Consider the following 18,447-nt stretch of genomic DNA (forward strand, 5'->3'; position numbering starts at 1 on the left):
CCAACAAAACAAAAACAAAGATGGAGGCAGTAAAAAAGAACCTTTCAACAAAGAAAATCTCAGGACCAGACAGATTCCCATCTTAATTCTACAAGATCTTTAAAGAACAACTAAGCCCAGTGCTTCTCAAATTGCTTTATGAAATAGAGATGGAATATTCCCATGAAACATTCCCAGAGTCCTTTTATGAAGCCAGTATCACCTTAAATAAAGATACCTCAAAGAAAGAAAATTATCGATCAGTATCTTGATATGCATACATGCAAAAGTTGTTAATAGAAGCAATTCAGATTCAAAACCACATCAAGAAGATTGTGTACCAGGACCAAGTGGTTTTTATTCTAGGGATGCAAGGCTGGTTCAACATATGCAAGTCAGTAAATGTAATTCATCACATAAATAGAACCAAGGGCACAGAGCACATGGTCATATCAACAGGTGCATAAAAACCGTTTGATAACCTAACACTCATTCATGTTAAAAACACTGAAGATATTAGGAATGAAAGGATGACCTCAATATTATAAAGGCAACACATGGTAAACTCAAAGCCAACATCATACCGAACAGGGAAAAACTCAAAGCCGTCATACTGAACAGGGAAAAACTGAGAGTATTCCCTTTAAGATCAGAAACAAGACAAGGATGCCCACTATCACCACTCTTACTTAATAGAGCACTTAAAATTCTAGCAAGAGCAATAAGGCAAAAGAAGGAAATTAAAGAGATATATCCAGGGAAAGAAGAATTGAAATTAGCTCTGCCTTTTTAAAATTTTCTTGTGGTGCTAGGGATTGAACCCAGGGATTGTACCTCCAAACTACACTCCCAGCTTGATTTTTTATTCTTTTTTTGGAAATAGGGTCTCACTAAGTTGTGGAGGGTCTCACTAAGTATCTGAGGCTGATCGCGAACCCAGATCCTCCTGTCTCAGTCTCCCAAATGCTGGGATTACAAGTGTGCGCCACCACGCCTGGCTCTAGCTCTGTCTTTAGATGACATGATCCCATATTTAGAAGATCCAAAAAAACGTAATCAGAAGCTTTTTAGAGCTGATAATCAAATTCAGCAAAGTAGCCAGATACAAAATCAACTTATAGACATCAATAGTTTTCCTATACACTAACCATGAATCCACTGAAAAAGAAATATGGAAAGCAATTCCATTTACAATAACCTACAACAAAAGCAAACAAAAACAACTTAGGCCAGCATGGTGGTGCATGCTTGTAATCCCAGTATGTAGGGTGCTGACACAGGATCTCAAGTTCATTAATACTGCAGATATAGTAACAAAAACAACATGGTATTGGCATAAAATAGACATACAGACCAATGGTATTCAATGGTATTCGCTGGTCTATATGTCTATTTTATGCCAATACCATGCTGTTTTTATAATATAATTAATATATAATATACAGAAACATTCTCACACTTATTAGTTGATTTTGACAAAGGTATCAAAAACATACACTAGGAGAAAGAAAGTCTTTTTTTTTTCAGTACTGGGGATAGAACCCAGTGGCATTCTACCTCCGAGCTACATCCCCAGCCCTATTTTTTATTTTGAAACAGGGTCTCACTGAGTTGCAAAGCGCCTCACTAAGTAGCTGAGGCTTTCCGCAAACTGCGGTCCTCCTGTCTCAGCCTCTCAAATGCTGGGATTACAAGTGTGCGCCAACATGTCCAGCTGAAAAGAAAGTCTTTTTAATAAATGGTATTGGGAAAATTGGATATCTGTATGTAGAAGAATGAAATTAAACCTCAGGCTTTCACTCTGCATTGCATCATTATTAGAAGCTTCTTTCTTTACTAGAAGAAAGCATAGGACTAACTCCAATATGCAGGCACTGATAGAGACTTCCTCAGTAAGACCCCCAAAACTCAGAAAATATAATCAAGAATCAGCAAATGGGAGGGCATCAAATTAAAAAGTTTCTGCACAGCAAAGAAAACAAGTGTCTGTAGAGTCTATAGAATTGGAAAAAATTTTTGCCAGCTTCTTCTCTAATAGAGGACCAATATCTAGAATATATAAAGAACTCCAAAAAAAAAAAAAAACCACCAAAAAGCAAGTAGCCCAATCAAAAAAAATGAGCAATTAGGCTGAGACAGGTGGATTACAGGTTTGACCACCCCCACCCCCGAGGCCCTGTGGCCAGCCGCAGGTACTTAGTGAGTCCCTCTGCAAATTAATGAGACCATGTTTAAAAAAAGAATAAAAATAGGGCTTGGGGGTATAGCTCGGAGATAGAATGCTCCTGAGTTCAATCCCTAGTACCACCAAAAGGGGGGGGGCAATTGAAAAGACACTTCTCAATGGAAGAAATACAAATATCTAGCAAATATATGAAATACTATTCAACATTACTAGCATCATTAGCAGTCAGGGAAACACAAATTAAAACCGCACTGAGATTTCATCTATCTGTAACTAGAATGGCAGTTATCAAGAATACAAACAAGATGGACGTGGTGGTGCATGCCTGCAATCCCAGTAGTTGGTAGATTGAGACAGGAGGATCATAGGTTCAAGACCAGTCTCAGCAACTGGAGACTCTGCAACCTAGAGAGACCCTGTTTGAGAATAAAAAAATAAAAAGGGCTGAAGGCTTAGCTTGGAGGTTGAATGCTCCTGTGTTCAATCCCCAGTGCCACAAAGCAAAAACAAAAGCCATAATAAATGCTGGCAAGGATGTGGGAAATTGGAATATTTATACAGTCATTAGGATTGTACATATAACCACTATGGTAGTCAGTGTGGAGGATTCCTCAGACTAGGAATAGAGCCACCATATGACCCAGCTATACATTCCTCAGTATCTTTTCAAAATAATTAAAGTCGGAATACTATAGTGATACATACATATCCATGTTTATAGAAGCACAATTTACAGTAGCCAAATTATGGAACCAACACCTAGGTGTCTCTTTACAGATGAATGGATAAAGAAAATGTGGTATATGCACACAATGGAAATTTACTCAGTCATTAAGAAGAAGAAAATCATGTCATTTGCAGGAAAAATGGTTAGAATTAGAGAATATTATGCTAAGTGAGATTAACCAGTCTCAGAAAGTCAAAGGCTCTATGTTTCTTTCTTATGTGGAAGCTAGAGAGAAAATAGTTGAAAAAAAAAAAGGACTTTTAATGGAGAGACCAGTAAAATAGTGAAAGGGGGTTGGGAGAAGAAGGTGAGGAGGGAAAAGGGTGATTGATGAGGAGACAGATCAAATAATGCTTTGTCCGGCAGGGCGTGGTGGCGCACACTTGTAATCCCAGCATTCCGGAGGCTGAGACCTGAAGATCGCGGACAGCCTCAGCTACTTAGTGAGGCCCTTTGCAACTCAGTGAGACGCTGTTTCAAAATTAAAAAGACTAAAAAATAGGGTTGGCTGGCGTGGTGGTGCGTGCTTTTAATCTTTGCACTTGTGAGGCTGAGACTGGAGGATCGCACAGGTTCGAAGCCAGCCTCAGCTACTTAGTGAGGCTCCCAGCAACTTAGTGAGACCGTTTCCAAATTAAAAAAAAAAAAGATTCTGTCTTCCAGTATCGCACGTGCGCGTGCGTGTGCGCGCGCGCGCACACACACACACACACACACACACTAATAATGCTTTTTCCATATATGGAGGTATCACTACCAATCTTACTAACGAATGTGTGGAGAGTTGGGGTGAGATCTGGAGGGGGAAGTACAGGAAGTGCTGTGTGCTTGTATGGTTATATCACAGTGAACCTTACTATGATACATCATTACAATGCACCAGTAAAATTATACATTTTTTTTTTTTAAAGAAAAGAGGTTTATTTTTTGCTTTAAAAAAAATCTTAAGAGCCGGGCGTGGTGGAGTGTGCTTGTAATCCCAGCATTCGCGAGGCTGAGGCTGGAGGATTGGAGTTCGTGGAAAGCCTCAGCTACTCAGTGAGACCCTCGGCAACTTAGTGAGATTCTGTTTCAAATAAAGAAGAAAAAAAAAAATAGGGCAGGGTGTGTAGCTTGGAGGTCAAATGCCCTGGGTTGTTCCATCCCCAGACCCGCAAAAACAAAACAGATCAAAACCTTAAGAAGCTGGGCACAGTGCCATGTGCCCATAATCTCAGTACTTGGGAGTCTGAGAGAGAAGGATAACAGGTAGGAACACAGCCTCAGCAACTTAGTGAGACCCTGCTTCAAAATAAAAGGTAAAGTAAGCCAGATATGGTGGTGCAGGCTTGTAATCTCAGAACTTGGGAGCCTGAGACAGGAGGATGGCACAGCTTGGAAGCCAGGTTTAGCTACTTAGTGAGGCTCTCAGCAACTCAGTGAAACTCTGTTTCCAAATAAAATATAAAATAGGTTTGGGAGTGTAGCCCAGAGGTAGAAAGCCCCTGGGTTCCATCCCTAGTACCAAAACCCAAAACAAAACAGAATAAGTAAAATAGATCTGCAGTGTAGCTTGAAGGTAGCATGCCGCTGGATTCAATCCTTAGTACCACACACACAAAAATGAGATATTGCCGGGTGTGGTGGTGCACGCTTGTAATCCCAGTGCTTGGGAGGCGGAGAAAGGAGGATTGCACAAGTTCGAAGCCAGCCTTGCTGGCTTAAGAGACCCTGTTTCCAAATAAAAAAAATTTTTAAGGGTTTTCAGGAACCCCAGTACCACCACCACCAAAAAAAAAAAAAAAAAAAAAAAAAAAAAGAATATTGAACAAAATAAATTAAGTTTCAGGGTTTTCTCTGTAAACTTTAATATTGTTTGTACTCTTTTTTTTTTTTTTTTTTTTTTTTTTTTTTTTTTTTTTTTTGGTGGTACTGGGGTTCCTGGAAGCCCTTTTACCTCCGGGCTACACAGGGAAACAGGGTCTCTTACGCCAGCGCGGCTGGCTTCGAACCTGCGCGATCCTCCTGTCTCCGCCTCCCAAGCGCAGGGATTACAAGCGTGCGCCACCACGCCCGGCTGTTTGTACTCTTTTTGTATGTGAAAGTGGGGATGGAACCCAGGAGCTTCTATCTCCAGGCCATATCCCCAGCCCTGTTATTTTTTTCTTATTTTGAAACAAGGTCTTGCCAATTTGTGGAGGAATTTACCAACTATCTTAGGCTGGCCAAGAACTTGCCATCCTCCTGTCATAGCCTTCCAAGTACTGGGGTTACAAACATGTGCCACCACGCCTGGCTCAGAGTATTCTTTCAACAGTTGAAATCAGAAAGGGAGGGGTATAGCTCAGTGGTAGTGTGTGTGCTTAGCATGCAGGAGGCCTTGGTTCAGTCCCCAGCTACTAAGCATGTGCTCCACAGCCCCTGTAGAATTTTTAAAGTAGTTCGTTTTTCCATTATAATGTTTTTCTAATTTTTTTATTTTCAGTGCTGAGGATTAATCCCAGGGCCTCGTTCATGGTATATTCCTGCTCTAACATTGAGCCAGCAATACTGCAATAACACCCAGCAATACTGTTTAAATTATGATACTTCGCCGGGCGTGGTGGCGCATGCTTGTAATCCCCGCACTTGGGAGACTGAGACAGGAGGATCTTGTAGGTTCAAAGCCAGTCTCAGCTGGTTTAAGAGACCCTGTTTCCAAATAAAATATAAAATAGGTCTGGGAGTATAGCCTGGAGGTAGAAGGTCCCTGGGTTCCAACCCCAGTACCACCACCAAAAAAATAAATAAAAAAAAAATAAATGAGCGAGAGAGAGAGAGAGAGAGACTGACTTAGGTAGATTTTTATTTTATTTTATTTTTTGCATATTGGAGATTGAACCCAGTCCTTGTGCATGCTAGTAAAGTGTTTTGATTTAACTGACATTTTATTTTACTTCATTTTTTTACTTTGAGACAGGGTTTCAACATATGTACCAGACTTTGGAAACAAATGTTAAATTATGTCAAATAATAAAGTATGACTTATAGAAATAATTAAAGTATTCAATATATATCCTATATAATGGAACTATATACTGAGTCTGTTAACTATTTACTGAGTCTAGACTTCAGACTATGAAATAGGTAATAGTCTTTGTGGGGTTCTATAATTTTGAAATATTTCTCATGGTTCCCTGTTCATAAATATCAATAGTAATAAAGTATGTCTATTTTCAACTTTAGTTGGGTTTAGTTTCCATTAACTACAAGGAATAATGGAAGTGCAGTACTTCTGTATATCCTAAGTTCAAACTAGTTTTAGTTTTCTGGGGTTTTGTTGATCTTTGACAACTGTGAACTCTGGAATTTTTTTTCTCCCTATGTTTTGATGACTATTAAGATAGAAATATGCAAAGGTCAGTGGTGGTATTTTGCTAATGTTTTTAAAAATTTTATTTCTTTTTATTCTTCTCATTTCATGTATTCTATAAGTTAGATGTTTAACTTAGAGGATACCAACTTTTCCCTCATTCATTAGAATTTGTTTTTTCTTCTGTCATATATTCATTCTTTGTTCAGTAAAGTTTATTCAGTACATACTGTCAGGCATTGCAAATAGAGAACAAGTCAGGGTAGAGTATGTCCTCATGAAATACACATTCTAGTGAAAGGGACAGAAAACACAAAGAAACAGTTTCAGATATTGCCTAAAAAAAAAAAAAGTCGCAGGACTATGTCACTGTAACTCAGATGGAGTTGGGTAAGATTACAACTGGAGGACTTCAAATATTTGTATATTTACCAAAATGTATAAATACTTAAAGTTTATAAATTAATTCACATCGTGGCCCAGTCTGAGCTCCCCTTCTTGGGCCTACACCCTAAAGACTCAGAGGCTCAAGGATCTGCTCCCTCTGGTGCGCAGCCTTCTCTCCTGCACTCTCCAGTCTGAGGCAGGGATAATTGGGTGGTGCCTGTACCCATCGATGACAATATTCAAAGGCTTCTCACCAACTCTTCAGCAGTCTGGTTAGAGAGTGGTTCACCTCTCTAGCTCCTGGCCTTTCCAGCTCAAGGCTTTAAGGAAATTGTAATTCACTTCCCAAACCGTATACCTAAGAAGAGAGGGAAGAAGGGGTGCAGGTATCCAGGAAACCTCTTGCCTAGCCAATCAGTTTGGTTGGTTTAGGGTAGCCAGCTTTGAGTGAAGTTTTGTAGGTAGCCACTCTTCCTAAGATTTCTTATGGTAGAAGCTGTGATGATTTCCTCCTTCTCACACATGCTAGGGCACTCAAAGGTCTTGATTGTCTAGCCTTTTGACCTTGTTCAGCTAGCATCTCCCTTCAAAACTGAACTTTCAAAAAACTTAAGAGTCTGTAGGATGCAGGGTCTCTCTGAAGTGCAGTGCTCCTCGTAGAAGCTTCTCTTGTCTAGGTCTAAAGGTGATTTAGTTTGAGTATCCCTTATCTGACATGCCTGGGACCAGAAGTGGTTCAGATTTTGGGTTGTTTTTGATCCTGGAATATTTGCCTCTGTGTGTGTGTGTGTGTGTGTGTGTGTGTGTGTGTGTGTGCATGCGTGCACACACACACACACACACACATACACACACACTGAGTTATTTTGGGAATGAGAACCAAATCTAAACATGAAATTCATTTATGTTTGCTTCACATGTACCTTATACATCCCTGAAGGTAATTTTGTACAATATTTAAAACATCTTGAGCATGGAACAAAGTTCAGTGGTGTAGGATTTTCTACTTGTGGCATCATGTTGATGCTCAAAAAGTTTGGGATTTTGCAGTGTTTTAAGATTTCAGATTTTTAAATTGGGGATGTTCAACTTGAATTGGTCTGGGGATGGAAGTGATCATAAAGTCTTCTACCTGCCTTATTGACTTCTCCCTATCCTGCTGAATCTTCTTAGTCTTTACTCACTTCATTGTAATTTGTAAGTGTGTAACTTGGAAAGTGAAACTGATGCCTTTTGGGATATGTCTGAAAAGTAAGCTCCAAATGAAAATGATATTTTATAAAAGTTTTTTTGGTTTTATGTAATAATGAAAAGTTTTTATGACTCTTCAATTCCTCCAGAAAGAGCAACTATTCAGACTTGTTGCAAATTTAAACACTATCCTAAATGTTATATTTCTTTCCGCAGGTGTGAAAGTTGTGTGGACTTATTGTTTGTGAGAGGAGCTGGAAACTGTCCTGAGTGTGGTACTCCACTTCGAAAGAGTAACTTCAGGGTACAGCTGTTTGAAGATCCCACTGTTGACAAGGAGGTTGAAATTCGCAAAAAAGTGCTAAAGATGTAAGTATCATTGTTAGAGTGGTTTAGCCAACAAAGAAGACCTTAGTAATTATTTCAGTAATTGATATCATCATTTGCTGATATCGTTGTGGGACAAATTGGCAAATGAATAACTATAAATTCATCGATGTACTTGTTTTACAGAGCTTTATTAACTTCCTAGAGAATGGACTAATTTTATTTAGGTTAGTCTTTGTTATAGAATAGTCTCTTGATTGATGGCTTCATGGTTTGTTCATTTATGTACTTTTTGTTTACTTATTTTTTTTATTTATTTTCAGTACTGGGGATTGAACTCCAAGCTATGCTCCCAGCCCTATATTTTATTCTTTATTTTAAAACAGGATCTCACTAAGTTGGGGAGGTCCTCACTAAGTAGCTGAGGCTGTCCTTGAGCCTGTGATCCTCCTGTCTCAGCCTCCTAAGTACTGGGGCTATAAGTGTGTCACTGTGCCCGGCAGTGGTATGCACTTTAGCATACCACTAAGGTTTTAGTAACATCTTTCTAGGTACTTAACAAATGATACTTTATCAATGCCCAGCTGTTCTTTTATTACTTGTATTACTTCTAGGAGGCAGTATCTTAGAATCTGATCTTTTATTGTTCATCCCTTCCTGTGTCCAATTCTTCAGTTGCATTATGATATTTATAGATTTTTCCTGCTTTATCATTCTTTCAGCTGTAACTATCATGAAAATGGGAGTCTCTCATGAATTAATTTTTAGTTTTCTGGAAATTAGCACATGTATAATAAGTAAACAATATCATAACTTCTAATGATGACCTTATTATAACATTTACCAAACCTTCAAACTTTTTTTTTTTTTTATGGTACTGGGGATGGAACTCAGGGGCATTCTACCTCTGAGCTGCACCCCAGCCCTATTCTTTATTTTGAAACAGGGTCTCACTAAGTTGTGAAAGGCCTCACTAAGTAGCTGAGGTTGGCTGCAAACCTGTGATTCTCCTGTCTCAGCCTCTCAAGTGACTGGTATTACAAGTGTGCACCACCATGCCTGGCTCCAAACCTTCAAACTTTCTTTTTTTTTTTTTTTTTTTTTTGCAGTTCTGGGAATGGAACTCAGGGGCATTCTACCTCTGAGCTACACCCCCAGCTCTGTTTTTTATTCTTTATTTTGAAACAGGGTTTCACTGAGTTGCAAAGGGCCTAAGCAAGAAGCTGAGGCTGTCTGCAAACCGTAATCCTCCTGTCTCAGCCTCCCAGATGCTAGTATTACAAGTGTGTGCCACCATGCCCAGCTTCAAACTCTTAATTTCTCTTTCCTGTAAATCTTACAAGGATTTTACAAGTTGTAATATTCTCTCCTGGTTCCATTTTACTGTAGTCAAAGAATTTTATGAATAGCATTCTTGGGCTAGTAGTGTGGCTCAATGGCAGAGTGCTTGCCTATCATGTGGGAGAGCCTGGGTTTGATCTTGACGGGGTGGAGGGGTGGAGGGGGAAGGAAGAGGGAGATCAGCATACTTGGTCTAGTTAAAACCTGGTGTCAAGCAAATAGGGTTTGAACAATAAATCCTTTTCTATGTATAATGTATGAATTAGGTAAGCCCAAGAAGACTAGTTAGATAAAATTGGATGCAATGTTTTATAATTTGTTATTTTTTTTCTCTTTAAGATACAATAAAAGGGAAGAAGATTTTCCTAGTCTAAGAGAATATAATGATTTCCTAGAAGAAGTGGAGGAAATTGGTACGTTTTTAATTTGATGTGCTAACCCATAAGACTTTGTACTTTTATCTTTTGGAAGCTTTGGGGAATATGTGAAAATATCTACAAAATTTTAGTTAGAAGTTGAATGAATTTTTGAGATCTATTGCAAACCAAGGTGACCATAATGTATTGTATATTTCAAAATGCTAAAAGAGTAGATTTTAAATGTTTTCACTACAAAACAGTGAAGTGTTATATATGTTAATTAGCTTGATATAATAATTCCACATGTATACACATATCAAAATATACATTATGCTGGGCATGATGGCACATGCCTATAATCCCAGTACTTGGGGGACTAAGACAGGAGACTGCAGGTTCAAGGATAGCTTCAGCAACCTTGTGAGACCCTGTTTCAAAATTAAAATAAAATAGGGTTGGAGTGTAGCTTGGAGGCATAATGCCCCTGGCTTCAATCCCTCGTACCCCCCCCTCCACATAGATATAGTGCCAATTAAAAGTAAAAATTTTAAAAAAGGAGGTCTTTGTAAGCTTGGCTGTCAGATTAAACGATTAAGTCCTGAGTTTTCAGTTCCGTAACTATTTCCATGAAACGGATACAAGTATATTAAAATACACTGGAAATTATAATCTAGGCCTTACATATTATAATAATAAGTATTAATATTATAGTTCTTATGTTACAATTTCTTTATAACTACATAATTATTTGCCATATAATTATAAAATAATAGAGTACAATTATGTTATATAGTGTATTTAAGTTTCTATATGTGTTCTATATCTGGGATAATGGGACAAAATTGGTTATGATTTTAGTTTGTGGCCAATAGAGAACCAATAATTTTTTTTTTTTTTTAAGTATTGGGGATTGAACCCAGGGGCATGCTACCTCCCCCAGCCCTTTTCTTTTTTTAATTGTTTATTTTGAAACAGGCTTTCACTAAGTTGTGGAGAGCCTCACCAAGTAGCTGAGCTTGGCTGCAAATCTGTGATCCTTCTGTCTCAGTCTCTCAAATATTGAGATTACAAGTGTGTGCCACCATACCTGCCAACCAGTGAACTTTTATTTTTTTTTTTAAATTTTTTAATTTTTAATTTTTTTTTTTTTTTTTTTTTTTTTGTGGGTCTGGGGATGGAACCCAGGGGCATTTGACCACTGAGCTACACTCCCTGCCCTATTTTTTATTCTTTATTTTGAAACCGGGTCTTACTGAGTTGCAGAGGGTCTCACTAAGTAGCTGAGTCTGTCTGCGAACCCCGATCCTCCAAGTCTCAGCCTCTCGAATGATGGGATTACAAGAGTGTGCCACCACGCCCGGCTCCAGTGAGATTTTTAAGGAGCCAATTCAGTAATTTGGTAATAAGGAGAGCTCAGAGTAGAAACTAATAGTAGGGATAGAAGATTGGGGTCATTTTATTTATATTTATTTTTTATTTTAATTTTAGTTTTTTTTGCAGTACTGAGGATAGAACCTAGGGGCATTCTACCTCTGAGCTACACCTCCAGCCCTATTTTTTTATTCTTTTTTTTTTGTGTGGGTTTGGGGATGGAACCCAGGGGCATTTGACCTCCAAGCTACACCCCCTACCCTATATTTTTATTCTTTATTTTGAAACCGGGTCTCACTAAGTTGCAGAGGGTCTCACTAAGTAGCTGTGGCTGTCTGAGAACCACCATCCTCCAGTCTCAGCCTCCCGAATGCTAGGATTACAAGCGTGCGCCACCACACCTGGCTTATTCTTTATTTTGAAACAGGGTCTCACTGAGTTGCAAAGGGCCTAAGTAGCTGAGGCTGGCTGCAAAACCAGATCTTCCTGTCTCAGACTCCCAAATGCTGGGATTAGGAGCATGGGCCACTACGCCTGGCTAAAATGGGGTCATTTTAGAAACAGAATTGTTTTTTTCTTTTGTGGTACTGGGGATGAAACCTAAGAGCATCCCACGAAACCTATGAAGTTAGAACCCAGAGGTTTCAACCCATGGAATCCTTGAGCTACACCTCCAGCACTGTTTTATTTAATTTTGAAACAAGGTCTCATTAAGCTGCGAAGGGCCTCAGTTACTGAGGCTGGCCGCAAACTTGTAATCCTCCTGTCTCAGCCTCCCAAGTACTGGGATTACAAGTATGCGTCACCATGCCCAGCTAGAAACAGAATATTCAAGTGGCTGATTTGATGTAGGAAATGACGTGAAAAGAACAGATAAGATGAATTGAAATATTATAATCTTCAAGAGTTTTTTGTGTTAATCAAGATAGTAAAAGCTGGACAGGAGGCAGGATTTGTATTGTTTGTTTTGCTGGGCAGTGAGTATGCAGAAATGAGAGTGAGGTGGATCCTTTGGTTTTAGACCTTTTGCGTTTTATGTGTTTGTGGCCCCATCTCTTAGTTGCGTGCCATTGTTCTGCACACAAAAACTACTTTAAAAAATTTTGTTTTAGTTGGGCGTGGTGGCGCATGTTTGTAATTCCTGCACTTGTGAGGCTGAGACAGGAGGATCACACAGGTTCAAAGCCAGCCTCAGCTACTTAGTGAAGCTCTCAGCAACTTAGTGAGATTCTGTTTAAAAAAAAAAAAAGAATAAAGCTGGGCGTGGTGGCGCACGCTTGTAATCCCTGCGCTTGGGAGATGGAGACAGGAGGATCGCACAGGTTCGAAGCCAGCTGTGCTGGCTTAAGAGACCCTGTTTCCAAGTAAGAAATATTGAAAAAACAAAAATAGGTCTGGGAGTTTAGCCCAGAGGCAGAAGGGTTTCCAGGAACCCAGGTACCACCAAAAAAAAAAAAAAAAAAAAGAATTAAAAAAAAATAAGGTGAGAGGTGTATTTTGGAGGTAGAATGCCCCTGTGTTCAATCCCTAGTACTGCAAAAAAAGATTTTTTTTTGGCAACTGTCTACATTGTATGTTATTCATACTTTTTAAGAAAGATGGTAGCCGGGAGTGGTGGTGTACACTTGTAATCCCAGCATTTGGGAGGTTGAGACAGGATTGCGGTTCGCAGACTGCCTCAGCTACTTAGTGAGGCTCTTTGCAACTCAGTGAGACCCTGTTTCAGAGTAATAGAAAAAAACAGGGCTGAGGGTGTTGCTTGGAGGTAAAATGCCCCTGGGTTCCATCCTCGGTATTGCAAAAATAAAAAAAAATAAAAGAAAGATGGTTAGTTGATATTTGTGATGTCTGTGTTGACTATCTGTATGTTAAAAGTATAAAAATGTGAACTTAATAGATTTCTAATAAGCACCAGATCAAGCTGTACATACTTTATTTAATTTTCGTAACTATAAAATATATTTTTAGTTCTATTTTTACATTTAGAAAACAGGATAGAGAGCGTGATAAATAATCTAGCCAAAATTCAAATACAGGTTTTTCTCTCTCTCAGTACTTGTTAGGCTAAAAGAGTAGTTAGTAGTATGAACTGAGCATGGTGGCACATGCTGTAATTCCTGTACATAGATGGTTGAAACAGGTGGAGTTTCCAGGTCAGTGTCAAACAACTTAGCAAGACCCACAGCAATTCAGCAATACCTTATTTCAAAATAAAATGTATGCCACACATGGTGGTGCATACTCATAATTCTAGTACTTGGGTGGCTGAGACTCTCATCAACCTAGTGAGATACTGTTTCAAAATAAAAATAAAAAATAGGGTTGGGGATGTAGCTCAGAGGTAGAATGCTTCTGGGTTCTATCCCCAGTACCAAAATAAAAAAAGAAAAAAGTATAAAGGTATGTGTAGTGCAGAGGTAGATGGCTCCTGGGGATGGCTTTTAGTACCAAAAAAAAAAAAAAAAAAAAAATAGTAGTTAGTACTCTGAGTCTAGAACATGGAGTGCTGTGAAACAGAGGTAAGGGAAAAAGAAGTTATTAGGAACCATTCTTTGAAAGATATTAAAGAAAATTTTACCTTGATCTTTTAAGTAGAAAGACAGTACTAAAGCCAGGTGTGGTGGCACACGCTTGTAATCCCAGCATTCAGGAGGGTAAGACCGTAGGATCACGGTTCGCGGACAGCCTCAGCTACTTAGTGAGGCCCTCTGCAACTCAGTGAGACCCGGTTTCAAAATAAAGAATAAAAAGCAGGGCAGGGGGTGTTGTTCAGAGGTCAAATGCCTCTGGGTTCCATCCCCAGACCCGCAAAAAAAAAAAAAAAAAAAAAAAAAGACAGTACTAAAAAATGTTTAAAGTTGGGCGTGGTGGATCATGCTTGAAATCTCAGTACTTGGGAGACTGAGACAGGAGGATTGCAGGTTCGAAGCCAGCCTCAGCAACTTAGTGAAGGTGTCAGCAGCTTACTGAGATCTTGTTTTTAAGTAAAAAATAAAAATAAGGCTATAAGGCTGGGGTGTAGCTTGGAGGTAGAATGCTCCTAGGTTCAACCCTTAGCAACACACACACACACACACACACACACACACACACGCACGCACACGCGCGCGCGCACACACACACACACACTTTATGTGTAGAGTAAGAAAATTAAAGTTAGTAGGGTAGTTCAGAGTCAGTTTTTGAGGATTCAGAAATTGGTGATGAAGTCATTTTATATAAATTTCATTGTGAATCATTGAATACAAATATAAAAATTAAAAAATTACAACTTTCAATAATGGTATTAAGAATTTGCGGTTAGAAGGGGCACACAGAAAAATGAATTTTTATGGCATATAACAATAGGTTTTTTTTTACCTATGGTATGACAATCTATACATAAAAATTCTTATTTCTTTTGGCCCCAGGGATTGCTCAAAGGTTTGTTCTTAGTTTCATAATAAAAGGTTATTCTTTTGGTGCAGAGAATACTTATTTTAAAAGGGTGAGAAAGCCCTAAGGCCTTTAATTATGAATCCTGGATATCAAAAAGACTTTAAAATCGTCCTTAAATAGCATTAAATCTTTCAGAAAGTACAATAGGTTATTTTGTTTGCTTTTAATGCTTGATTAAAGGCAGGTCAACATCTGAGCTAAACCAGTAAGCAGATAAAGGGTCAAATGTTATAGAAAATTAGCATCTGTTCCTTTTTCTTCAAGGCTATTACACCAATTTGATTCATGGTGGCATGAATAAGATTTGCTTCATCAAAACAGTTTTTCTAATGTGATTCATTTCTATGGCTCTTTAGTACTTTTTAGAGGAAGAGGTTTGTATTATCTGTAATCATTGATTTGCCTCTATTATATTGCTATTACCTTTGATTTCTAAGTAAAAAAAGAAATAAGCAGCAATTGTTTTACTTTTACTGAAACTCATATTTTAAATTAATAAAAGAAATTGCATATACACTGATAAATTTCACTTAGGATTAAAGTTTTTCTGTTTCTGAGTTCGATTCTTTTTTTTTTTTTTTGTAGTGTAGTACTGGGGATGGAACCCAGGGACATTCTACCTCCAAGTTACACCCCCAGCCCTATTTTTATTCTTTATTTTGAAACAGGGTCTCACTGAGTTGCAGAGGGCCTCACTAAGTAGCTGAGGCTGTCCGTGAACCCCAACAGTGATCCTCCCATCTCAGCCTTGCAAATGCTGGGATTAGAATGCTGGGATGACAAGCCTGGGCCACCATGCCTGGCCTGTCTTTTTTTTTTAAGCCACTCTAAGCGTTTTAGTGGAGTTCTACACGGGATATCAATTTGATTACTTTTTTGAAGCTTAATACCATAAGAAAAAGTATTTCTTCCCATTGTTTTGAATCTTCTTGCTTTGCCATGTCAAGATTTGTAATTTTAATTAAATGTATAATTGTAAAATTGATTACAGATGTTAACATTAGTTTATTTATTTTTCCTCTAATAATGCAAGTATTTCTTGTGCTCTTACCAGATAGAAGTTTTTTAAATACACTAGAACCCATATGTGCATAGCCTTCCCCACTATCAATATTCTGCACCGATGTGGTACATTCAGTATGACTGATGAACCTTATTTGACACATGATTGTCACACAAAGTCCATTGTTTTAGGGTTCATTTTTGGTATTCTATATTTTATAGGCTTGAAAAATGTACAGTAACTTTTATCTACCATTAAAATACCATACAGAAGTTTCACTGACCTTAGAATCCTTTGAGCTGTGCCTGTTTGTCCCTTCCACCCTGCTAGTCCATTGCAGCCACTGACCTTTTTACTGTCTCCATACTTTTGCCTTTTCCAGATTGTCATATAGTTGGAATTTTGTATCTTTTCACATTGACTTCTTTTACTTAGTAATATGAATTTAAGTTTCCTCCATGTCTTTTCTTGACTTTATAGCCAATTTCTTTTTGTGCTGAACTAACATAGCATTGTCTGCAGGTACTACAGTTTAGCCATTCATCTACTTAGGGACATGGTAGTTGCTTCTAAGCGATAGCAACTGTGAATAATGTTGCTATAACAATTCATGTGAAGGATTTTTGTGTGGACCAAAGTTTTCATTTTTTTAGGTAAATACCCAGGAGCTTGACTGCCATGTTATATGTTAGAATATGCTTGGTTTCATTAAAAACAAAAACCTCCCTGCCAACTGTCTTCCATAGTGCACTGTGAATTTGCATTGTCACCAGCAAGGAAGGAGAATTCTTATTATTCCATATACTTACCAGTATTTGTTGTTGTGATTGGAATTTTGCCATTCTAATAGGAATATAGAAGTAGTAAGACTGATAAGGTTGTTAGGAGGATTGAGATTATTAGGTGAAGTGCCTGTCACATATTCCATAGATGTTTGCTATATAGAATGTATTCTTCACACAAAATTTTGAGAAGAAAATTTAAAAAAATCAACAAGGAGAGGAAAGCTACTAGGGTTGGATTTGGTAGATGTTGAGAATGGTGGAGATTATTGGCTCAGTGGATGGCTTTTTAAACCACCCCACCTACTGATCCTCATGTTCCTGGGACTATGTCCTTAGCTTCTGACCTGACCTTAAAGAACTCAACTCATCCAGTTGTGGTGGTGCATGCTCGTAATCCCAGCATTTGAGAGGCTGAGCTGGGTGGATCCCAGGTTCATGGGCCAGCCTCAACTACTTGATGAGGCCCTTTGCAACTTATTGAGATCCTGTTTCAAAATAAAGAATAAAAAATGGGGCTGGGGGGTGTAGCTCAGAGGTAGAATGCTACGGGTTCAATTCCTAGTACTGCAAAATAAAAAACAAAAAGAACAAAATAAACAAAAATAAAGAACCCAGCTCAATAACTGAGGTTAGTTTCTCTAGGTCTCCTTTAGGCCAGTTAGGATGAGACTTTCGATCCCTGTCCAGGCAGGCACAACAACCCCCTTGCCAGCTCAGAGAAGTTATGGAAGAAAAACTTCGCCTTTCACCAGCCCTTAAGATTAAGGGATCCAAATTTCAGAGGGAGGATGATGGAGGATATAAGAAATAAATAGGTAGAAAGGAGACATAAGGGAGAACAAGGAGAGTGTAACTTTATTATGGAAGCCTGTACCAGGCCTGTCAGACTCAAAAGTCCCTGAGGGATTTACAAGAGATCCTGAGCACTGTTGACCACCTTTAGGGTGGTGTCTGTTTATCAAACAACAGATCACACCAAAGAAGAATCTCCTTGGACTCTACTCTGGAGAGCAATCTCTTCACCCTTGCTGGTTGACCTTGAATATTTAGAAGGATACCTGATGATAAGACTGTGAGTCTGGACCAGGAACACTAAATCAATCACCTTGTGACTACTGCAAGTCATCCTCGCATACCTCCTGCCCACCCCTCATAAAAGTCCCTATAAAGGAAGAGTCCTACATTCCCAAAGTAGTATGTCTTTCTCCCTCTTGAGATGGCTCACATTCTACCTTAATTGTGTATTTCCTAAATAAGCGTGTGTGTGTGTGTGTGTGTGTGTGTGTGTGTGTGTGTGTGAACAAAGAGAAGTTGTGATTGGTTGACAAAGAATGGAATTACCATATTAATTAATGGATCACAGGTTCCTTTCTAGGGTTCTAGGGTATTGCTGGAGACTCCTCTTCACTATTTTGTGTCAGGACTGGGGTGTGCTTAATGGAGAATGCCCCACATTGCATCCTAGACAGATTCTGTGGCTGACACCTGGATTATTTTCTTTTCTACTTCAGGTGGTTTTTTTTGTTGTTGTTGTTGGTTTTTTTTTTTTTTTTGGTGGTACTAGGGTACCTGGAAACCCTTCTACCTCTGGGCTATATTCCCAGACCTATTTTATACTTTTATTTGGAAACAGGGTCACTTAAGCCAGCAAGGCTGGCTTCAAACCTGCACGATCCTCCTCCTGTCTCTGCCTCCCAAGAGCCAGGATTACAAGCATGAGCCACCATGCCTGGCTTCTACTTCAGGTTTTAAAAGCTGGAGAAGTAATCCCAGCATTCAGAGGGTCACGGTTTGCGGACAGCTTCGGGTACTTAGGCCCTTTGCAACTCAGTGAGACCCTGTTTAAAAATAAAGGATAAAAAATAGGGCTGGAGGTGTAGCTCGGAGGTAGAATGCCCCTGGGTTCTACCCCCCCATACTGGGGGGAAAAAATGCTGGAGCAGTAGCTAGCATGTATTATTTTTTTCTCATTTTCTCTCAATTTCCCCTGGGTTTTAAAATTGTATATAATTGAAATTAGTAG

At 38.8% G+C, this 18,447-nt stretch overlaps 1 protein-coding gene across 2 annotated transcripts in view; it reads left to right on the forward strand.

Annotated features, from left to right (window-relative positions):
- Positions 1 to 18,447, forward strand: part of MNAT1 (MNAT1 component of CDK activating kinase) — a gene marked incomplete at both ends in the record, with an annotated part of 167,761 nt that overhangs the window by 39,150 nt on the left and 110,164 nt on the right. For both annotated transcript variants that reach the window (XM_080707574.1, XM_080707575.1), the window contains 2 exons: positions 8,017 to 8,169; positions 9,808 to 9,881. In XM_080707574.1, the coding sequence (XP_080563700.1) occupies positions 8,017 to 8,169; positions 9,808 to 9,881 (227 nt within the window). The remainder of the gene's footprint in view (positions 1 to 8,016; positions 8,170 to 9,807; positions 9,882 to 18,447) is intronic.

The sequence above is a fragment of the Muscardinus avellanarius genome (assembly GCF_963383645.1).
Source record: "Muscardinus avellanarius genome assembly, chromosome: 12".
Taxonomy (NCBI): domain Eukaryota; kingdom Metazoa; phylum Chordata; class Mammalia; order Rodentia; family Gliridae; genus Muscardinus; species Muscardinus avellanarius.